Source organism: Pomacea canaliculata, linkage group LG2 (genome assembly GCF_003073045.1).
Source record: "Pomacea canaliculata isolate SZHN2017 linkage group LG2, ASM307304v1, whole genome shotgun sequence".
NCBI lineage: Eukaryota > Metazoa > Mollusca > Gastropoda > Architaenioglossa > Ampullariidae > Pomacea > Pomacea canaliculata.
The window spans coordinates 27,235,457-27,260,206 of record NC_037591.1 but is presented as its reverse complement, the minus strand read 5'-3'; the positions used below and the strand labels follow the sequence as shown (position 1 = coordinate 27,260,206).

The 24,750-nt window shown below is 44.1% G+C and overlaps 1 protein-coding gene across 1 annotated transcript; it reads right to left on the bottom strand.

Annotated features, from left to right (window-relative positions):
• Positions 1 to 157: 157 nt before the first annotated feature.
• Positions 158 to 14,045, bottom strand: LOC112555566 (pleckstrin homology domain-containing family G member 5-like). The gene is made up of 13 exons (XM_025224004.1): positions 13,947 to 14,045; positions 12,114 to 12,272; positions 7,305 to 7,377; positions 6,957 to 7,006; positions 6,524 to 6,676; positions 5,946 to 6,056; positions 5,353 to 5,502; positions 4,906 to 5,043; positions 4,641 to 4,760; positions 3,947 to 4,079; positions 3,427 to 3,539; positions 2,019 to 3,142; positions 158 to 1,652 (listed from the first exon to the last, which is right to left on the bottom strand). Exons 1-13 carry the CDS (start codon positions 14,043 to 14,045, stop codon positions 1,643 to 1,645), a joined length of 2,433 nt encoding a protein of 810 aa, XP_025079789.1. The 3' UTR covers positions 158 to 1,642.
• Positions 14,046 to 24,750: the final 10,705 nt, after the last annotated feature.

Sequence of the window (24,750 nt, the reverse complement as noted above, 5' to 3'; positions counted from 1 at the left end):
TCTGAAGAGTCAATGGCCACATAAAAAGATCGTACAGTGGTAATTAAAAAAGATGCAACCTTATGCACTTAATGTATACCTGTACATGGTTATCACACACACTCTCTCACACTCACATATAATCACATACTCTTCTGAAGAACAACAACAAAACATAGGGGTAAGCACGTACATGTTTCAGAGTATCAGGATTTCTCTGCGATAAAGATTATACAAGGATCAAGGCCACGCTGAAGCACACCCAATTTTACAAATAAAACATTTTCACCAAAGACTTGACATGAAGATGCAATGACAGGATAAAGCTATCTAAGGCATCCTCAAATCATATGCTTTATGTTTTAGGGGACATTTTTTCAAGGCATATGAAGCACTCAGTGAAAAGCATGGTCACAATGTTTCTCCATTACCAAAACACCATGTCTGTAAAGGAATGTTGTATGTGTGTGGGTACGTGCAGCATTTGTCCTGGCTACTTGCATCAGAAAACATTAGGTAAGAGTAATTCGAACAGGATTAGATGCTCAAGAAGTGATAAAAGTTTAGTCATTTTTACTCCTTGAGGAGCATAGGGTCGCAACAAGAAGTGATAATAGGATTAACCTAAACACACCCGGCAGACCACCCCAGAACTGTTTACATGATCTTTCTTCAACGCCTTGGATGTTGAACTGAATGTAAATCTTGAATGTAAAGATCTTTTATCTGTCAGGTACTTGTACCTGTTGTCAAAAACTGATATACTACAATTAACATCTTTACAACAAGAACAAAGACAATCATGATGTTTCAGCATGCTTCCCCACCCCCACTTTATTTCACTAGAACATCAAATGAAGAAAGAAAGTTCACTAAATGCCCTTTAATCCTAATAAGAAAGCATCACCATAGCTTCCCCTATGCACTGCAGCACCTTCACACCTTTACAGAGATACACAGTCACAATTCTTTATGTGCAACATTGGTGACAGCTAATTGCAGAGACACTTTTTCAAATAGATTCTGCATTCTTCACGCTCGTCAGGAGCATAAATAAAAGGGGTGCTTGTGAACTGTGATTTGAATCATCCTGCACAATATGAACACACTCCTTGTAGTTCACGCATCTTAGCTTCAGTCGCATTATGATTATGTGGTTCCTTGACATAAAGCAATGACAGTAATAAGCAACACAATCTGTTGACTGTTGAAGAGTTCGGGTATTCTCACACAGCCTTATTCATTAGGCAGTCAAGTCTTTGTTACTTGGTCCCATTGGTCTTTAGTGCACTCTGTGACATGAAAAGACAGGCAGCAGCACATGTCAGCCTGGATGCTGGCAGGGCAAAATATCCTACCATGCAAAGGCACAGAAAAAGCCCCGACATTGTAAGACATGCAGAACTGAGGTAGCAGTGCTGCTCCACTTCACCTGAGTTCTCAGCACCTTCCAATCTGTTAGTGTCTGACAGCATCATGACATCTGAGTTCTCAGCACCTCCCAATCTGTTACAGTGTCTGATATCTCCGTGACACGTGGATTGACTTTTCTGATGCAGCACTGGACAACACATCCCTGCATACATCGTGGCAGCTGACAATGCTGCAGTTTCTCTCAAACGCTGAATGACTGAACTTGGTTTTATGGCTGTTCCTCATATTTTTATACCTCCCTGAAAGTATAATACACAAGAATGTCAGATCTTTGTTGCAAACTGGTTGTTACCCTATTGCTTGCATTGAATATTTATGCATGCTTGATCTACAAGAGCAAATGATATGTGCTCCGAGAGAAAACTAAAAACAAATCAGAAAGAGAGATAAAATAGAATTCCCTACATTTCATTTGCACCTCACTATTTACTCTTTGGAATAACCTCCAGAGAGGTTTATTGCTGTAATTAAAAGGCTTATAAGCTTATATTTTGTTGTTGCTTCACATTACTGGAAAAGAAAGCACATCTTAAACAAATCAAATTCTGATTTATGAATATATTTTTAAGTGGGAAAAGCCTGCCAATTGCAGTTGCAACACTTACGAAGCCTCCACGCTTGCATCAAGAAGTAGATGTTTTTTCATGATGAGCAGCTGTGAATGTGAGAACCTCTTCGAATGACCATGGACTGGCAGGTTAACAGAGGAAATGCCATCTTCTCGTTCACCGGTCTTCAACGAGCTGATAAGCTCTGCAATATCAGATGACGACTTTGCTCTGCAACGGCTGCTCTCTGGGTCTGAATTTGCCACAGAGTTATTAGTGTCAGTTTCAAGGCTGCTGTCAACAGACGACAATGACCGCCCAGTCTTTTGACTTTCTGTCTCTTCACTGATGTCACTCTCAGGGTTAAGGTGCAGCGAGCCTGCAGAACTGACCCCAGAGGAGCTAGGCATGCTGTGCACAGAATCTGAGCTCAAAACTTTTCTACGTAGTCTTTCCTCTAACTGATTTTCATTCTGCCATGAAAGCCTTTTGTGGATGCTATTGTCTTTCTCCTGTCTCAGCTCCTGAATGGAGTCGGCTGTATAATATCGTTTTTCACTGCGCGAAACCCGCCTCTGGTTGGGTTTGTTCAAACAGCTATTGAAGTCACTGTCAAATGAGCTTTGCTCCATCAGACACGACGGTGAAAGAGACAGGGATCCAACTGAAGTGATGACACTCATATCATCAACAGTCATACCACGATTATCCCCCTCTTCATCATAACAGTCTTCAGTCCCTGCCTGCATGAGTTGACTCCCATGGATGTTAGGCACAGACTGGCTGGCCTTCACAGGTTTATGTTTACGCTCGTTTGTTGGGGAGTACTCAGGAGACGATGAAGCGTGCCTTTCCTGACTCAAAACATGGGTCCTGGAAGCTCCTCGAGATGAGATTTCACTACATGAACTCACACGCTCCAGAGCCTGAGGACTAAGGATCCCATTGGAAGGTAATGATCCATCTGATGTCTTTGCAGGTAGAATGTTTGGAAGAAACTGTCCCTCAGTTGAGTCCATACTTGCAGAGCGTGGTATGGATGGCAGATCAGCTACTGGGTGGTATTTCATGTTCAGGGGTGTTGTTCCAGGTGAGGAATTGTTCTTTGCTTCTTCTCGACTACGGCTGAGTCGAGAGACATGCAGCCTGTGATCTTCCATCTTCCGTTCATTATATTCAGCCTGTCAAAAACATTTGCAAAAGTAACATTTGGTGTTACATTCATATATACAGCTTCAAAATGTTCACATACACAACAAAATTTATAGCTGTAGTGAATGCATTTGTATTTTCTGCTTGTAAAACAGAACAAATGATTTATTTTTATTAATTCTGCTTTCACTTGGAAACGACAAAACAATTTAAATCAAACTTGAATTCCTTTCTCTCTCTCATGCACACATACACACATGCACAAAGTCAGATCTCTACAAATATTAACAGATTTTGCCCCAGCCATCTTTACCTGAGCATCCCGTATCTTCTCTAGCCACAGTCTGACAGCAGTTTGATCACCATGGAATGTATAGGCGGCCACAGGCACATCATATTCATTCATATAGATCAGAAGAAAACTTCCTGAGGGTAAAAAAGTCATAAAGAGAGCGCACTTGAATGCAGGGATATACAGGGTTATCCAGAGATAGACATTCTTGTCCCACTTTTATTTCTATTCTTTAACTAAAGAGTGTTTAAAAAAAAAGCTGCTACTAAAAGTATTAGTATTGATCCGTAGGATATATAGTTAAAATTCACTGCTACACAAGCATGAAAAGTAATGTATCTGACTTTAAACATAAGAATTGTGCAGATGAAGAAAATGCAAAATGACATTGGCACATACATGGATTCATACAATCACATGTAAAGAGATAACTATCCAACCATCATGCTACATCATGTATGCAAGTGTGCTTGAACACATGCTCATTTTTCAGTGCAAACCCTCCACACATACACGCACTAAAAGGATTCAAAATGTTCACCTCTGTCCTTCAGGTCTGAGACAACAATCTGATCTAAGCGCATGGGTGGGCGGAAAATTTTATACTTGTCCATTCGCTTGTTTGACTTGCACACCAGGATCAGGTCGGTGAAGAGGAAACAGTCCACATCAGTCTGAGCACACAGATAAGGTTTGTAAATATATATATATGAAAATATATGAAGTAAATTAAAATAATAAGGGTTCATCTTTAGAGCACAATTAAGCAATGCATGTAAACATGCCATCTGTATCCATGGAGCATTCATAAAAACATGCAGGAAAAAAAAAACCTTCTCCAGGATAAAGTTAGACTGCACTGTTATATTGTTCTTGTTATTTGGTCCTCTTTGTGTTTTCTGCATTTGATTTTATTCTTCATTTAGTACGATTGTTTATTTTTTTATAGTTCATATGTTATTTGTTTTCCTGTCCCTGGTATGCTGTCCATGTTTCATTCTTGTTCTTAAACGCTAAGAGCATACTCCTATGAATTTGAGCATGCGCTTTACAAATTTTGCATTTATTATTATTATATCATGTCAAATGAAAATATATACAGTGGAGAAAGTTTTGTATAGTGATGACTGAACCTCATCTTTCCTAGTTTGATCTTGGCATTCTCAAACTATACACTGTACATGCCTATCTCACACTTCCAGCAGCATACTCTGAGGCTAACACAAATTACACACCTTTGACTGAGATTCCTTCAGGCGAAGATTCGAATGCATAAGAAGGGAGCGTGTTTGAGGAACTTGTAGTCCAGCCATGGGTGTCATGAGGTTGAACTTACTGTTGTATTCCTGTATTATCTGAAATCACAGATATAAAACGTGTTTTAAACATACTTTTATATCAAAAGAAAAAAAGCATGCATGAAACTGCCTGTGTGAAAGAGTATGCATAAAAGTGTGCACATTTTCAAATCCAGAAGCAAAAGAAAAGGCATTCACTTACTTTAACACATTCTTCACTGGGAGGCTCCACACAGTCATAGGGCTCTATTTTGGTCATGATTGCTTCCAGTCGTTCCATGTCTAGCTGATACTGCATCTTGGAATTGATGCTGATCACACATTCATCGACACTGGCAATCTGTAATATCATTATTGCTGTCATCCTCATCACAACCATCATTATCACATAGCGAACACAAAGAATTCCCACACATGAGTCCTTTCCTACAGATCAGTTTAAAGCCACTTCTGTATGCTGCATACAATTCATTAACACTATATAAAACATTGTACACTTTCAAGGCAGCAGACTTCTTTTTGAGTGGTTTAAAAGGGACACTGTTCTAAATTTCTACAGATCCTAGAAAGAGTTATTAAAAGATAAGAAAGACATTTGGCACACACAATGCTTTAAAAGATCAGCTTTCCAGCAAGAAACACTGCTTACCATTTCTAGAAGATCTCGTCGCTGTCTGTCATCTTCTGTTTTTCTAAGAATAGCTTGAAGCAGGAGGGAATACTTTGTGATGCGTTGTACGGGTTTTACAAGGAGGTCTGTCAACTTCAGCCGATTGCACTGCTTTTGTGTTTCAGCCCACTAGAAATAAAAGAGAAGAAAACATCCTATTTTTAGAACAATGCTACTGGCAACATTCTGCAGTCTAGATGTGGGAACAAACGAAATACATCTGTAGCACTGAAAAATCTACAATGAAGTTAAATACAAAAAATACAAAAATACAAAAAAGGCAGAAAAACTGTTGATGCCAGCATTCTTAACGAGTAACAGGTGGCTGTGGCCCAAAGCTCCTTGAGGAGTAACAAGGAATAAACTAACCAGGTGGCTAAATTCCTCACTTGGCAACTTTTATTAAGTTTAGTTTTAAATGAATATCACATCAGATAGACACTTATTGACGCCTTATAGTTTAGAGTTTATTGTTCAACCACTAATTAAATGTGCTTTTGGTTTTTTTTACCACGAACATAAATAATTGACTGAATTATAAAGAGTTAAAAAAAAAGAAAAATCAAGCTCACCAAGACAAACATCTTGAAGAGATCATTTTCTGTATGGCGTGACTTCATATACTCAGTACATTGTTTCTGCTCCATGCAGTATTTCGTGTAAGGTCCAATCAGTTTTTTGAACTAAAATAACAAAGATATTTCAAAACAAAAGAATTACAAAGCTAGATTCACACCATCCGCAAAGTTCAAACGACAAATAGCTAAAAGACATCGGTGGCTAATGATTATTTCTTCATCTTTCATGTTGGACTTCTTGAGTCACTCCACCCTTGTATTTCTCCTTTAGTAAGAAATTGTCAAATGAATTATGAAGAACGCTTAAGATTTTGCTCTGGACATCAAATGTAAACATAATAAAATTAAGTATTACATTTATTGTGGAATCCAATGTAACAAATTTAAGGAGAATTCCCAGCATGCATGACAATTTGATTGTGGTTGGCAAATTACAGTTTTCACAGAGCTAACTGTAATTGACTGGATTGAATGCCAAGCTTCTCAGTTTTATGTGGTGCATCACATGTACTGCATACACCTGGCCTAAATAAACAGTTGTTACTCTACCATGCATCATCATCATCACACACCTCACTGAGAAAAGCAGGCTTTAAGAGGGAGGGATTCAGAGGGTGTCTGTTCCTCCTGGCATCTTCTAGAATGTTGATGAGGCTATCTTGCCACAGCCGACAATTACATATCAAGACCTGGTCAATGTTACTGAACAGGCGCTCAGTCTCAATCTGCAATCAGAGTGCATGTCTTCAGAGTGAAGTCTGCAAAATTTAATTCAATGTAATTTTTTTCTTTTACAAAGCAATTCGGAAATTTTTTTCAAATGAAAATGCACAGATATAAAACCTCAAAACATCCTTGTGGCAGTCACTTGTGAAGTAAAAATTAAAACAAGATATTTCTCATAACATGATCTACATTATGAGACATTATGCAAAGTAATCACAGGAAATTATAGAGGTGATCAGCTGATGACATAAACTGTCATACGACACCTGTGAAACTTACCTCATTGAGCAAAGCCTCTTGCTGTATGTTAAGAAGACAGTTTGAAACACCTGCACACAAAATGATAGTCTAAATTTATTATCAAACATCACTTTCAAATAGTAAACTTGAGACATAAAAATATCGTATTATGATAAATGATCTCAAATATCTTTATTAATCTTTTTAGCTGGTTGTTTATTCACCATCTGCCTGAACATTCAGCATGCACACATACGTATGCTGGGTCTGTGGGTTTGTATGAGCATAAATACATGGCGGTGGGAAATGAGGAGATGAGTGACAGAACTTGGTTAGTCGAGGTTGTGAATATAGCACAACTTACATCAATGATCACCCTGATCTGACTGATGTATGACAGCTCTGTTTGCAGAAGCTCCCAGATGGCTTCCTGCTGATCATGTTGCCGTTTTGTCAGGGTCTGTCAAGCATAAAAACTTAGTTTATCAACTCGTTCTATCTCACAGCTTTGTCAGACCTTCAGCCACACAAAAGATGGAATCCCAGCACACCCTATGGCACTGACGCACCTGACACACATGGCAGATACAGCCTGCTTACCTTACATGCCTCTGACAAGTTAACAACTGTTAGCAAGGCACTAATCAGATCTGATGAACACTGTTATTTCTGTTAAAAGACTTTTTATCATAAAAGTCTGAACTAATGTTTGCCTCAGCTATACATGAAATACCCATAAGAGTGTGCAGAAAACCCCTTTGACTGCAACATTAAAAATTATTTTTCGAGCAATCTTTTGTCTCTGTAAATGAGTAGCATAAATTCAAAAACATCTTAATAATTAAGTATGCTGGAGCCAGTTTCAATCAAAAGTACCAAGCAAACCAAAAAAAAATCCAAAGAAAAAAACAAAACCTGCCTGCCTTTTTGTTACCACATGTCTAAACTTATGAAAAAGTGATGGCATTAACATTCTCTGATTTTTAAACAGGATGTTCATCTAACAAACAGTTTCATGAATTAGATCAAGCACAATTCTGCATATTGCCTGCATGCTGTGTTAATTAATTTCATTTTTTTAATTAACTGGTGTGGAGAAACAAAATAAGAGAAAAAGATCATTGCAACAGTATCTGAGGCTAAAGCTGATATATAATTGCATATTTGTGCTTGAATGTGTGTCAGTGAGCGTATGTGCGTGTAGGTGTGTCGATGCCATTGGAGCACATGGAAACACAAAAACCCATTCCTCCAATTAATGCTGTTTTCCCAACTACAGGAAATAAGTAAACCCTATTTGTTTCTTCTACCTGGGTCAAGGACCGACACTTGACAGGAGGTGCTACCATGACCAGCGAGTGAACCTTTTGTCACAGACTTCACCTCTATATACTGACCGTAAGTAAGGGACACCAAATGTCCTACATGGACAAACAAGTTAACACCTCATTATGGTCAGCTGGCCTTTCATGCTACTGGCCCCTAGAGCTTCAGCTCCAACGTCATGTCATGTCATGTTCTCCCACCCTCTGTCCTGCCAGACCAGGTGTGACCAGGTCATGTACCTTAAAGCCGACATCCTACTTGATGATACCCCTCCCCCTCCATCCCCCATTCCCGCCTGACATGTCAGTTATTAATAATGAGAAACGAAGGAGCTACTAAAAATAGCCAGCAGCTTTTATTTTAAATTTTTATTCGGAACATATGATGTATTATTAGCAACATTCAGTGGGCTCTGGAGAACCTAACACAGCTAATGAGTATCTGGGCCTTTGATTTATATGAGCTCTGATAGGAGAAAAGGAAGAAAGCAATATTCCGCACTCTCTGACACATATACCCCTTACAAACATATTCCAGGAAACTGCTGTAGACACAAGCATACCTACACGTGCCTGTCAGGTGCTATGTGATTAATTGATCGCGATACAAGTTCTCTTCCATGTCGTCTCTCTTTAAAAGCGCCCACGTATGCAGAAAGGGATTGCACATATCTACCTGTCTTTTTTTTTTTCTAACCTTCTCCACATACTCGAGTGTCCCCTTGCAGCGAAGGTGATCAATCAGAGAGTTGAGAGGGGGGGAGGGGGCCGGCCACCCAGCCAGCCAGATAAATGTGGTGACAATACATCCTGAAGGGCGGGCGTCAGGCCTCTCAGTAACATTACCTTCTCTCAATGGCGAAGGACAAATTATGTATTATTGTTAATAAAATCTGAACACATTTCAAATAAGCATTTGTCTATGATAAACTCACGTAATTATTTTTGTTAGATGGTTACTTCCCAGCACTGCAATTTTATTTTATAGTTATTACAACTGACTGCTGATAATGACTTTTTCAAACATTAAAAATGTAACATTATAATTATAAAAATTTTATACAAATTTATACACTGGTTTTTGTAGCCATTATCTTTAGGAACTCCATCCGAGTGTCGATAAGAACCTTCACCAACATCACAAGGTGTGCTGGTCTGTTTTCTTTTAGTAAGGATGGCATATTTCTTCTTCAAATTCAGCCCCTACAGAAAACGCTGCTTTTAGAAATACTACCCTTTCGTCACTTCCTGTTTTCTCGATAAATCCAGGTGTGATTAAGAAACAAACATAATACTTTTCGTGCCTTTTCGGCATAAAAATAAAATCGGAATATGTTTTTGTGTTGCCTAATCCTCTATTTTCCAGCGATTTTCGCTGAGCGCTCGAGTTGCCCTTTAAAGATCGAGCGACGACTGGGTGCACTAAGAGGATCCATCAATCGTGCAAGTCGTCGGTCAGAGGGTGAAAAAAAGCATTTTTTAACTTCGGAACACACAGCAAAGCTTTTTTTTTTTTTTTGTTTCATCCGCTGTTAACAGCGAGCCCAGAGATCACGCCTAGTTTCTAGTTGCGCTGGTTCAACAAGTTCTACTGAAGCATCACCTCCCTAACTGATGAACACCGCAAGACAGCCATGTTGGTAGTCAGCTGTACCGAGGATCTGACGCTGCAAATACCTTCCTCCCCCTTTCCCCCCACATACAAATCAGCTTTTCATTATTTGTTGTCACTTGCAAACAGCGATCATGAGAAGTTTACTTTGCGCTCGTGGAGATGGCCGTCAGACCAAGACCCAGTGTATCAGCTCTCGACAAGACAACCTCGTTGACCACCATTAGCTAAGTCTTCCTGTTCTTATCAGCAAACCCCAAATTTACGATTGTGTAGCCAGAGAGTGTGGTGGGAGACGTTTCCCAGTCACGTCAGGCGACAGTGACGAACAGCCAGGACCGCCGGTGACGCTACGCACGTACAGTGTGACGTTCGGGGTACCGGAGGACAATTAAAGGTTGGTTGTTACGTCACTAGCTTCGCAAGTCGGACCTCGATCTGTCGGGTGGAAGAATGTGGGTGAAGGCACGTGCCTATGGGTGGAGGCAATCGTTTTATCAACGTTATGCCACTTCTCAACCCCTGCCTTTGTCAGGGTGGCGCTGACGTCTGTTTTTTTTCTACTTTGTGGGTTATCGGTTCACTGGCCAAGAGGTTTTGCGCATGTGATTGCTAAATTTAGCTCAAAGCATGTAACGGCGCAACGATGGTTCGGTCGGAGACAGGTGCGCAAACGAATGGCAGATACAGGTGGTTGTGCGCGTGCGTACTCTTTGCAAATTTTGCGTTTTATCTTTAAAATCTCTTGTCGAATTAGAAGCTGAAAGGTTGAGGCGTGTCGTATGTCAAACTCTGAGCACAAATTCTGCGAAGAAGCTACGATTATATGTCACATGCCTTCCCTCCATCCATATAAGTTTTTCTAATTAAAAAAAGAGCTTGACAAGACTGTGCGCGCAGGTGTGTCAGGAACACACACACACAGACACACACCACCACGGCTGCTAGTGTATGGACAGCACCGATGCCACCACTGACTGATAACAGGAGTCTGGCATCGCTAGAGAGAGAGGGTTTTCAAACTATTTCTTATGTTAAGGATTATTTTTGATCAACAGGTGCTACATTCCTGACAATGCTATCCTCTAAGTTTCTATGAAAAGGAAGTCACGCAACTGCAGTTGTACCTCGGTACCCGTGTACCCGAGCCATTATCACCTATTCTCTTGTTAGCACTGGGACAGCGCCACCAACGGGGGTTATCTGACATCTTCATTCATATCCGACAGTTTGACCCTCTCCTTCTCCCCCACCTACCCAGTTTCCTGTCAGGGTCAAACGGGGTGGATAACAGAGGCTTTTACCCGTGGGAATGTCCTTGTGACTAGTAAAGAGACGAAGTAAAACGGGGGACAAAACCGTTTTCCTGTTTTTTCAATCTACTACAAGGGGTAAGGGCGTGTCTAGAAAACTCAAACAGAAGAGGAAGTTTGAGGACAGGTGGTGAAAGAGTGGAAAAGCCTCTGAGTTACCGAGGTACCAATGCTTACAACTGCCATCGCCTCTGTTTGAATTTCTCTCGTTCATCTCAACACTACTCTGACATCTCAATGTGTCAATGGCCAGACACAAATATGTCTTACATAGCCAGCAGGCAAGAACCCTTGACCAACACGAGTGATTATTTTTATTTATTTTTCTAAGAATGGGATACGAGAACAGTAGAGAAGGGTAAACTGAACAAAGTCGGGTGTTTGAGGAAACAGAGGTCAAAGGCCGCACGCGCAGGGATTCTTACAATGGACCCAAGCCTCATAAATCCTTACTGGCTCGGAGTAAAACACAAACTCCTACCCACACCCTCTCACAATGTTGCAGCTCTCCTCTCATCCATATCTAGGTAAAGGAGAATGTGGAAAATGCAATCCTCCTTTTGCACTTGTAAACACATAAACAAAGGCGAGTTCTGTCTCGCCTAGTCGTAAACGGGCGTCAAGACGGTTTATGTCTCTTGACTTTCACAAACGATTCTGCCACGATTTCTCTGATTCAGATTTACTGCCTCTTGTTTCCACTCAAAGGTAAACTTAACAAAGTAACAGTAAACGAAGACGTTGTCGTGGATACATACTCCCGACTGTGGAACCTGTCATAAAGGACAATCTCCAGACAGCATAGCCGATAAACACACTAAGACCAAAGTTCTTACATCGAAAAAAAAGGATCGTTTGCTGAATTTGTTTTCTTTATTTTGTTTACATAAAAATGAAGGCTATGTATATGATCAACTGTCATTTAAAAGAAGAAAGTTGTACGTACGGATGCGTTGTCCACCACGCTGCTCCAGTGAGCCTCCGTCTGAAACAACGACTCGTCGAACTTGGGTCGCCCCAGGGACAGGAGCTCCGGCATAGGGGGCAATCCATTGCTGCTGTATCCACACAGAATCTCGTGAAGCTGCTCGTGCTTTTCGCGATCCTGTCAGACGAAAAAAAAAAGAAACATAACATGATAGAAATTAATACATTCAAGCTCAAAACAGAAAATTTAAATTGATTATAAGCTGGAGATACATTCCATCAGCGACACAGTTGAAGAGCCTAAGGGAGGGAACTAAGGGGAAGAGGATGGGATCTAGAGATTTGTCCGATAAACCAGTGAGAGAGAGAGAGAGAGTGAGAGAGAGAGGGGGAGAGAGAGTGAGTGTGTGAGAGAATGTGAGAGAGTGTGAGTGTGTGTGTGAGAGAGGGTGCAGGGGGTGAGTGGATAAACCAGCAAACACGTCGCAAAAATCACGCGAATGAATGGCAAACAAACTTCTTGTTCTCGTCATCCTGACGGTTATTGTCCCTGTCTATAGAGTAGGTGAGAATTGAGGAAAGTTTGTATGAGCGACGATAACGAGCTGATGTGACGACGTGCGTGACGTGAGTGACGTGCTTGCGAGAGCGTTGCGTGTGGATGGAGAGCTTGCGGCAAGAAAGGACAGCAGCACAGCAAGGACGCAGTCCACGCAAACTCTGTGTGTGTGTGTGCACGAGAAACAGTGTGTGAGAGGTACATCTACTGATGTTATCAATATCCACTGAGGATGAGAAGGAATCAAAAATATATAGCGAAAGAGAGAGAGAGAAGAAAACACTCCCCTGGTCACAACTGACGTCGCACTGGCCGATACATGGGGAGGTGGGGAGTGAAGGGGAGAGGAATTGATGTTTCACGCCCTCAGCAGCTATCAACTATCACGGCCAGGCAGCCATCCCTGCAAACAGATGCCGCACGCACAGAAAGAACAGCGAGCCCGAGACGAGAGTTGAACCCTTACCTCCCAACCCTCATTGTATTGGCGACAAGCGATAATAGTTGCGCCGCTCGACCGCCCGACACACAAAGGTGGACAGAATGTGAGAGAAATGGGGTGAAGAGGCCAAGGTCGGTTTTGCTGAAGGACAGAACGCGTGCAACGACTGCGATACAAAAGGCAGAGTGTATGAAGATCCTTAAACACTTTTCTAACGATATATCTCGGACTTAAAGATGAGGACCTTTAAGAACAAAATTCTGTTTTAGCCTCTACCTTCCCCTGGCACTGTCCCTCTAGAGCAGAATAAAGTGAAAAACATTTCAGTGGATAACGATTGTTGAAGGAATAACTCGCTGTCAAATATATCTCTTAAGGCAACAAGATTAATATTATCTATCAAGATATGTCTTATATAAGCTCATGCCTAAAACGCCCTATTTTAGAAGAATAAAAAACACATAAAGGAATAGGTAACTCTGTCGTGTCGGTAAACACGACATCCTGATAGTGATATCCCAAGTTTTCCTCAAAAACATGGCATCTTGATAAAACAGGGTTTTCCTCTAACAAGAAGAAGAAAACTGCAGAGAATGCTAGTGAAAGGACACTTGTCTTAAAGATGGACGGAAGAATGAAGTAATTTAATACACCGTTTAATAAACACGTAGTAAAGCAACGATAATATTTACCCCCAATTCATGTTCAAAGAGATATTTTGTCACATCCTTCACCCTCCCACCACACCGACCACAAAGTTGCTACGAGATCGACCGATGAACAACTAACTACTGCACCCCGAGAATCACCGGTCACAAGACAAATGCACCGTGTTCGATTCTGCGCCCTACCTGCGTTTCTCCAACGTAGAAGACGCTTGACGTGAGGCTGGACCGCTCGAGGGGCAGGCTGTAGCGCCATCTGGACGTGTCCATGTTGTCCACTAGCATGTCACTTCGTGACAGAAGTCTCCTACCTGAACACTTGATCACCCGAGTTCTCCACACAGAACCTTCACCGACAGGAGGGGTAGCCGGAGCAGGGCCAGGGGAGAGGGAACAATTATCTGTCAACGGGCGTCCGTTTAACCCAGGATCGGATTTCTCCCTCTCTATCCGCATCCAGCTTACTGGATTTCCCACCTGACAGGTTAGAGGCTCGTCTCACGAGTCTCGGAGATAAACACCAAGTCGCTTCTTGACCACGCGAGGGCAGGGGGCGGGGTCGAGCGACAAGCTGCAGGGCCTGTGTCCCCGTCCTATGAAGGCGTTCGCCATGACCCCATGACCCCGCATGGCGCCGTTTCAACTTCTGCCACTGTGACCCTCGGTGGAGGTGGTGGAGGGAAGAAAAAGAACAAGCCCCGATAGAGCTACTGTGGGTCCCATCGGTCTAAGGTCACTCATTCATCACAAGACGACGCTTGCGATGCGCATGACGCTCTTCACCGGACTGGTCGAGTCAGAGACTGACGATAACAGAATAACAAAGATGAGGAGGTCAGGCAGTCAGTCGCGTCCAGTTTGAAACAAAAACGATTTTTAAAGACACCTTCCTCCCCGAACATCCCCTCCCCACCCCACGCCCCACCCAACCCTAAGGCGCCTTCTGTGCTATTTCATCTTCTTTTGTGTTGCGCAGCTGTGAGGACGGCAGCTGCATGCGACTGGTCAGTTTGCTGAGGCGCACACTGCGCACACATTGCATCAGGATAAGATAAACAGCGGAGGTCGTTGAACCACGGGCTGCAGTTTGTCGGAAATGTGTTGCGGCCTGCCGGGTTCACGGAAGGAGGAGGGAGGGTAGAATAGTCAGTTGGGGTGGGTGGAGAGAGAGGCAAGCCTGCTTCTTCACACAGACCTCGTCACACTGTTCTTATCACACATCAGCATGAACGCTCGTTAGTCAGACCGCTTGAGAGAATGTCTAGGGACGTGCAGACTGTCAAGACTACAGAGGTCCTGGCCACCCACGTTTAATGATTGTAGATGATCACACACACATACATACAGCTAAAAGTCGATTTACACATACTTGGACTTCGTACAAAGATCCTTGTTTTGAAAATACCAAAAGAAAAAAAAAAGACATCAGCAGACAAGATCACAACACCCGACTGACCCGGACCCTGATACCGATACTGTTGTCGCCGACATGACACGAAAAAATTAAGAGTGCATCACTCCAGATAACAGTTGCGGCACAAAAGTAAAATAATTGTCATTTCATAGTGAAATGATGGACATAAAAAACAATTACTGTCTAAAGACAATGTAAGCTTCACTCAATGACGAGTGAAAGTATACTCGAACAGACTTCACGGTGTCTGAACGAGATGGAGAAACGAAAACTTGAACCTAGGATTGCAGTCATGCGCGTGTGTGTGTTTGTGAACAGATGCGATATTTTATATTAGTTTTTATAACTATATGCATTATTATTATACCTACATGGTAGATTATATACTTTATAATAGGGTTTTATAATAATCTTATCCTATGACTAAACTCCACAACACCTTATCAAAAGCCCTGACGAGCTCTAAAGAACCCACTCTCTCTCAGGTGTTGGTGTCCGTGGGGTACCCATGCTCTCTGCAACTTCTGGGTTGACCGGGTTCGCCTATCTTGCAGCTGTTCATTCCTGCACTCAATTAACCTTAGCGATGCAGTACGCTGGACCTCCAGGTGCCAAAAAATACATCAGTGCAAACACCGAGTACCCCCTGTACAGCAGGATGTCAAGCATGTCGATGATGAAGCGATCGACTCCGCATCCATGTTGCACCCGCGTGCAAAGGTGACGGCGAACCTCTTTGCTCGGAGGTGGGCTGGGTGGAGAGAGGCCAACCGATGCAAAAGGGTTTTTTTATTTAGTATTATTTTTAGTATATTTATTACAGGTGTAGTTCGTACAAAGTCTTAAAGCGGAAGGAGTGCGGCGCTAGAAGAATATCTCCCTCTGTCTCTCTGTCCTTCACTCTCTCGCATCCCGTTTAACTTTCTCCCTCTTTTCTGTTTCTTTCTCTCCACACAGACGTACATAAACACAAGCAGATCGATGTCTTCATTCTCTGAGATTCTCACACAATAATGAATGCTTTAGGTTTGTTTTCTTTGCTTTCGTCGGAAGAATAAGGACGATTCCCACAGCTTTACTTTTCCGCATCGTTCCTCTCCAACGACTTACGGAGAGGTTGGCGGGCTGAAGGAGGGAACAGATGGCGAGGTGCTGATGACTTCTTACGCCGCCTGACGTCCCTCAACGTCAGTCGCCATCTTGCAGCAGCCTAACTGCACGATCGATAAAAACTTCCGAGTTCTGCTCGACAGCTCTCCTCCCCTCCCTCTCCTACAGGCTGCCGCCGTGAGTAGTTCGCCCTCACAACAAAACCCATTCCCTTAATGTTGTCATCAAACGACAGAGCAGCTCTCCCCTAAAGTCTTCATCAAAAGACATCAAAGGCCTTCTTAATGTCGCCACGCAACGACAGAACAGACATCCTTAACATCGCCACCAAACGAGCGAGCACACCTCCTTCATGTCGTCATCGACTGACAGAAGAGATCCATTTAATGTCGTCGACACAAGATGGAACCTACCTTCCCTTAACGCTGTCATCTAACGACAGAGCAGACCCTGTTAGCGACTTGCCCATCAAACGACACCTTGCTGCGTCAGACGGTGATGTTGATGGTTTGCGTGTGTGCTGCACACGTCGCTCTTCTACACCTTGGATGCAAGGTCCTAACCCTCCCATTTCCATCCCCCAGCCCCCAATCACGGTTGGGTCTATGCAGTCGTCTGTTCCGACCTCGTGTTGGGCCTTCAGTCGCGATGGATACTGATGTGGTGGATGGCTGTCTGCTCCTCTCCCTCTCACCCCTTCAACTCTCCTCCTCATCTCCCAGCATGCCAAGTAACGACTTTGCACTTACAAAGTTAAAAATGCGTTTTTGGTTTCAGCAGAACTGAGAGAAAAATGCGTGTCTTAAAAGTGAGCATGGGACTGAGCTGCTGAGTTGCCACAGCGCATGCGCAAATGAAAACGCCTCTAGCGGGATTTGCTGAGTAGCAGTTGAGTAGCAGGAGCTGGTGGACATAGCACGATGATGGAACATGGCGGGCGGCGATTGGAGGACAGAAGGCGCTGTAGGCCATGGTTAAGGCAGACAGAAAACCAGTGTTCCTTCTCTCTCTCTCACGCACACGTACAACTTTTTTTTGTTTTTTGTTTGCTTGCACAGCCTGAATCGATTAGAAATTAATCGATAGTTTGGGGACTTGGGAACATCTGGTTTTTTCTTCGTGGAACTACGACCGTTGAGATGAAGATTCTATTTTAAACCCGCCTCCAAGTAAAAAAGTCAGTGGGTCAGTGGAGCGAAAGAAGAGGCTAGTCGCTGACATGGGGCAGGAGGGATTAATGATGGAGGAGGAGGAAACAGGACAGGAGGCAGACATGGGTTAGTGTACGCACATGAAAACAGAAGAGGCTGTGCACAGAACTGTCCCACCATCCCAAGCAAGCTCTTGAAAAGATAATCAAGCCACATTTCTTCCACCACAGAAAGTATTTTCTGAATTTCTGAGGGGCGTATTTTGCTGCTTGTGTGTTTCTGCTGTTGTTGTTGATATGTTGATGGTACGATGATACCTTGGTTCCTACGTCATCAACTATTATTGCTGTAATTATCGCTGACCATCCCAACTCTTTTCGTTCCGCAGGGATTACTTCAACACGGCGACCACCTCACGCAATCACCGGAAGTGTGTCGTTAAAGAGTCCTTCCCTCCATCCCAGTTTCCCCCAGTGCCTATGCCTCGTCCTTAAGTGTACTTCAAACACCTCCACTTTTGAGACAGCCGGGCCCCGGTTCAAAAACTCGGTCCTGGACACTCATTCCTCCTTTGGAGGTCAAGGTTGTTTGCTGGGTTCAGGTCCGTCCTGTACAGACTTGTCCAGTCAGGGTCATCCGGACACACAGATCGTCATCGTCATGAGGCTGAAAGTGGGGCTGGAGGGAGAGGGAGAGCGGTTGAAGAAAAGTTTCAGTTATTTCAGTTATAAGAATAAGCTCGGTGTCTTGATAATTGGATGTTGATGGATAGTTAAGTATTATACCAGACTGTCGGGCAAAGGGCAGGTCTCTTTGTGTGCGTGTGTGTGCGAGAATGCGCGTGTATGTGTGTGTGAGTGGGGAGGGGTGGTTGCAAGCGGAGAAGGGGTCGTTCAACGTTGACCCCATAAATAGGTCGCGTGTGAATACGTCACCATCGTCGACTATCTACATTGTGACCGTATACCCCAAAAAGACACTCGGGGCTTTCTCGCTGATATCAGCAGCAATCGATATGAACGCGTGTGAACACTCACTCACCACAAAGCACTCAGCGCTGTCTGCTTTACGAACCCATGCTACAATAGACAACAGCCGACCTCTTATCTCCTGACGTCACTGACAGGTAGTGGTGGGGAGAAACAGGAAACTGTTCAGTTCACAGAGTATTGGATTACCGAGATTAAAGAGAATGCCATGATAGCCTGAGACGCCATCTTGGTACCTGACGCCGAGTTGAGGAGATAACTAGTCCGAGCTGCTCTCAACCTCATTATTTTATTTTCTAGTGTCGAATTTCGGGAGGAAAGGATAGCCATAAACACACTCGACTTAGCATGTTTATCGTATACCAGAGAGCTGGGTTACTAAAATGGCGCATGGTGACGTCATGACTTATAAAAATATACCGTGCTCCAACGTTTATATCGGGATGAGAGGCAACATGAAGAGGGAACACGGGAGTTAAAAGAAGTGAAACACAACTAACGAATACAAGAAGTGCGGGGAATACAGTAGTGAGGGAATACAGGCGGTGAGGGGAATACAGGTAAACGTCACAGCCAGGAAACGTTACAAGGCGCAAAGAGTTCAAAGTCTCTACCTCAGCAGAAAGTCTGGCGATGGTGTCTGTCCATAAATACCAAGTGCGACAACGAATGCAAAGGAATGCGGATTTCAAGCTATAAACATTTTTACTTAAAAGAAAAATAAACTTAATAAACAATGAAAAAATAATAAATGAACAGGTATAAGCGCTGACAGCCGCAAGTGACATGTCACAATCTCTGCTATAAAGTCTACTCAGAAGTGTATACAGGTAATACTGTAAAATGCACAGTCTGCTCTGTGTGTGTGTTTGTGTGCGCGCGCGCCTATGTTCTAGTGCACGAGCACTGTGTTCCAAGGAGTCTCACGCAAGCTGACTAGGATTCAGATATCTGATAAGCCATGGCCCACGGTACCAAGTATTTATGTCGAGCCCGCACATCATGTCGAGAGGTTTCAAGTCACGCGACCACAACACGTCCTACAGGCAGGGAACACATCAGGATTAAAGACAAGCTTAGCACCGACCAATCTTTTCGTTCGGGTTGTAAAGGGATCTCATGAACTAGAGATCCAACAAAATAAACAAACGTCTGTCATAAACACAAACAACAATGAGTCTGTGTTTTTTTTTTAAGAAACTGCAAGTTATAAAAGCTTTCCTCACCATTGTTCAGCGAAATCATTAATCCACTTATTTGTGCGGTAAATAGCATTCCGACAGTAATGGTGTCTACCATTACCTCCCTCTACCTCCAACACCTCTTCCACACATTCAGACACACGTGCGCCAGCTATGATGGGTGGACGAGGAAGGTAACGGAGAAGAAACAGAAGAGAAGAAACAGAGAAAAGATTTGGAGAGGAAAAACTAGAGAAATAGACAAAATAAGGATGAGATGAGATGAGAAAAATGTAAACAGGGACAGATACTGACTACAGAACAAGCGCTGAGTTCGTGCTGTTTTCATAAACGCATTACAACAGCCTCTACTCAAGCTGCGGTACACACACACACCTCTTTGTCTCCAGTCCTACAGGTAGCAACAACAAATAAAAACATTCGCTCACCCTGACGCTTGTCCGAAAGCTGGAGGGCACCAGAGGCCAGGACTTCCTGTAGTCCGAGTTGACCACTTGGCGCGGTGGTCTGCGCTTCACCACGACGTCTGTTCCTGAGTACATGGCTGACGACACTGCCCTCGCCAGTCACGTCACTACGTCATGGCGACGTAGATATCTCGTCCTTCACTTCTCAGGCTTGTATGCGGAGTAGTAACTCGGAATCAAAAGATTAGCCTTTGCTGTCACAGCCCGGATGTGGAGGCGAACTAGTTTATACTTGGGCAAGGTTGTAATGTTATGTCACACGACAGACGCTCGATCCTAAGACGGATGTTATCGTCGCCCTCTTGGTACTGCCACGGCGCGTCACCTATTCATCTGCCTGACGTTGTGAAGAGTGAGACACCTGTTGGTCGGACCTCACCGTTACATGCGAGCTGACTAGTGTCAGAGGAACTAGTCTTGTGCGAAAGCAAACCAACGGCGAAATGCAGTGCCGCAGGTCGTGAGGTACACAGCTCTGTAAACCACTCCTTCCAGTGGGTGGCTAACAAAAGTTTCAAAAGTTGCACCTCCAGAGCGAGACAGAACGTAAGCAGCGACAACGAGCGAAAACGAGGCGCTAAGGTCTGTTGACTCGGTGCAGACAGCGTGAACAAAGCATCGCACTGCGACGACGACAACAACAACAACAACGTCGTCTGGTTTATTTGGGTTGAGCTTTCTTCTTTTCCTCTGGTCGGCTGGTTCCGCCTACGAAATTTCTTGCCTGCTGAACCGGAGGAAGAAAATAAATGCGAGATGAGACTGTGCGAGTGCAGCGAGCGAGGGAGACTACAGTCGGGGATCAGATGTAACACCTGTAGTTTTAACACCTATTGTGTGTAGCTGCACAGTAACGTGTGAGTGGGACCGACAAGCTTTGGCTGGCCAGGTGATAGACACCCGTCACAGGTAGGTGCTGGTTGGCAGGCACACCTTCGCCACGACACTGATACCCTGTCATTCCGCAGTTGGTAATGATAAGACGATAAACACGATAAAAGGATTGATGAGAAGAAAATGTGTTGCTCCTCTTACGAAACCCTCGTCATCTCCCACCCAACCTCCTGCCAAAGCCTTGATGACGATTTAACAGGTTAATTAATTAACCCTTGCGTTTCTTACAGGGAGGAGGGTGATGAAGGTGGTGGATGGGGGACGCTATGGTTGATTAACCCTTTATAGCTGGTGGGGAGTGTAGGTTCCTTTTATCGAAACGTTCTTTTTTCATTATTGGAGTATTTCCAAGAGATTGCAAGGATATCTTTTCTTTAAAAGCAACATTTAAAAATATTTATTAAAGTACTCTCCAAGGCACTTTTTTTTATTCTTCTTTCCTCTATAAGCTTTAAGAACAAAATTATTTAATTTCCGTCTTCCGAGTTTGCAGAATTAAGCGATTTCTGATATATCCTCATCCAACAGCGGTCAGGATGATTATGTCAGCAAAGAAATGCAAAACACGATTTTTAATGAAAACTAACTTACATTTTTTTTTAAATTCCATGTAAAAACAAACCACCTGACATTCGCATGTGCAACCCCTCTCTACCCACCCACACACCTTTTGCTGATATTCTGTCCTACCCAGTGACGTTTTCAGAGGTACAGGTGAGTCTAGTGAAAGTTCGGCTCTTCCCTTGTAACCCACGCGTGAGGTACGACATATACAATTGTTTTTGGTCTACGTACTTTGTACAGATGGCAAAGTTTTCTGATGTTTCGAGTTGAGGGCTTGCACGACTACAGGGTGAGTCAGCAGTGCTTCGTCCAGTTGATGTCGTGTCTCGTTTGTCGGGCGTATCCGTCACTGTCATCGCTGCTATGTGCGCATACCGACACGGTGGCCTGCACTTGTCACACCAGGATTTGTAGCTTCTCGGGATGTCTTTAGTCCTCACCGCATTCTGTGTTATTCACCACCAAGTCTTGATGGTGTTCTGCACATTTAATTCACCAGAGCCTCTTCAACGTCTCGGATCGTCGTGCCTTGTTCACCAATACGTCCTACGTCCTACGATCCACCAGTAGGTTCCAAGATCTTCATAGCTTCATGGGATTACTGGAATATTTACATTGAAGTCTTCGTGTCTTCACAGCATGTCGTTGGCAGGAGATGGACACTTGTCCACGCTACCTTTTGAATGTTTCAGGACGTCCTGCAGGACTCGGTGGACAGCTGCACGTCTTCAGATGTTGACGCCGTGTCCTCATCTACTTTGGCAGACCCCAGCCTCGTCTTCACCTGGCACACAATTCTTCAAGACTTTGTCCTCAAGACGGATGCACTCCTTGCCTGGGTGTGGGTTCTCTCCTGACCTCAAATAATCATGAGAACGATACTGCTCCACATTGCGTGGCTACTCTCCGCCTCACAGTCCTAGCACGCACTGCTGATGGTCGTGATGTCACAGATACTGTCTACTCTGTCCGCAGACCAGGCTGGTTTGTCTACTCTCTAAAGTCTACAGGCTAGTCTTACTTGCACAAAGACCACTCTGGTTTATTTGTACAACAATGCTGGTGCCCCGTGGTCTTCCATTCTTGGAATTCCTGGCTGTCAGACCTTACAACACATGTCTGTACAAGCATGCTTATTTTTTTTTCCTTTTCTTTCGTGCTTGGCCGCTGTAATTGTCTGTCTGTGCTACAGTCGTAACGACATGCCCAACCACACCGCTGACAAACACTACAACCACAGCGCTGTCCCCACTTACCCCTCCCTGTAAGTTAATCCGACCACACTCTCCAAACCAAAGCTCGATCCTGCCAATTCCTTCTGGGCTCTCAGACTATAAATTTACCCCTAATAAAATCTTATCACCATTACATGTCAGGGGCAATTATAACTTTTCTTATGTCTCTTATATAACACGCCAGTTGTGTTTTCGAAATGATTTACGCCTCATCTACTGGTAAAAGATAAGTTATACAAACCCTAAACTAGTGACTGGAGAGTTTAGTATATTAACCTGGCACATTTCCGTTTTGCCTTTTACATTTTGCATGTCAGAACACTAGCAAGCTGGCATGAACAAGAATTTCGCTGTTCAGTGCTCGATGTTATGTAAAGGAATGTGAACATAGCCACTGAACCAACACCACGTTAATGATAACATATGTAGGGTTACCTAGCACACGGTCACAATCCTTTCCCCGAGTAAGCAATTCTTGATTAGATATTAGTAGTCAGTCCCCCTTGTGTGCCACCGACTACCGCGGTCCTCACTTCACGAAAGGTCACTGCTGGCAAGGGGAGCCTGGAGTGGTGTCAGATGTCCCGATGGGTCGACTTCGGTGGCGGCTGCATTTTAATGCACATACTTCAGTCACTCCAAAAAGTCACCTTGGCGATGGTGCGATCCCTTGCTGTTGCCACCTCCCTCAACACAGGTAGTCTACAGCGGCAGACGTAAATCAAGGTTTTAATACGGGGACCCACACTCGCACCCTCCCTCGCTCCCTCACCCCCGCTGCCATTTTCTTACCCCTCCCCCACTCCTCAGTCACAGCTGGGCGGCGCACCTTGACAGCGTAAAGAAAAGAGCGGAGCGCAGACGACAGATAAGAGCTACGAGGGCGGGTAGGGTGCGTGCCTAGTGGGGGGTTAAAAACATTCTCCACTCCCTACCCTCCAAAACTAACCTCCATTCGTTGTTTCCCGTGTCATAACCGTGGCAGGGAACTGCATGGGGGGAGGTGGGTGGAGCAGGACTCGTAATCTGCACGGTGATACGCTTGTACTCGGTCGAGTGATCAGGATTCGCGCCAAACATTGCCAAGAAAACCCCGGATACGGAGAATCTGGGGGTGGGCGGTGTCTCTCCTTCCTTTCTGAGATATCGCGAACATTTATCTCCCTTGACCTCACTGTGAATATAATTCATGGTCTCCCTCGACTTCAATAATAAAAACTGGCATCACGCGATTGTGCTGACTACTGGGTTTATGTTACATGTTTTTTCCTGCCTCAGCTTCTGAAAAGTCTTGTTTCTGTTACACGAGGGCGTGGGTGTTCGTCGACTGAGTTGGTCCAAGCATTTACTTATTTGTATGCACCTTTAAAAAAAATAAACGACCAATGGAGGATCACCTAACAGGTTCCTCGGGATGTCATCACGTCTGCTGACACCACGTGCAGTCAGCCGTGGCGTGCGTGCTTTCAGGTGCGCCAGTGGTTGTCTCCCCGCCCTCTGACCTCGGGGTGATGCAAGGTCTCCCTGCAGGGAGCGCGTACCTTGACGACACTCGGAGGCTGCTACCCAGAAGAAGCAACTACAACAGCAATTCTCGGCTTGGTGTCGCCTGGTGCTGTTTGGAACATCACACTTAATGCTGAACGAGAGATGAAACAAGCACCGAGAGGTTGCGTGGGGTTAACACTGCGGCGAGCTGTGATAGCTGATACCCGCACCTCGTCGCATCACCAATACCCTTCCCCACCGACCACTTTTCTCTGCAGACCCACTCATGCATTACGATCTACAAACACCGGCACGCAAGAACTCCCTATCTTTCCCTGTTAACCTGCTACAGGTGGGACAGGTGAGAGATCCGCTGATTGCGCTGATTGCGTCACGGATTAAAGACGGTCGTTAGGGATGATAGATCGATAAGGGCGAGGCCACATCATCCACTGTCCGACTGAACGAACACAGCA

What these genes read in the sequence shown, in the direction of transcription:
- LOC112555566 (XM_025224004.1), bottom strand. Translation starts at nt 14,045, where the DNA reads ATGCTAGTGGACAACATGGACACGTCCAGATGGCGCTACAGCCTGCCC. An exon ending in GCGTGGTGGACAACGCATCC is followed by an intron (nt 7,378 to 12,113) that starts GTACGTACAACT and finishes TATGCTTGACAG; the next exon opens with ACCCTGACAAAACGGCAACA. An exon ending in TCTTCAAGATGTTTGTCTTG is followed by an intron (nt 5,503 to 5,945) that starts GTGAGCTTGATT and finishes TTTTATTTCTAG; the next exon opens with TGGGCTGAAACACAAAAGCA.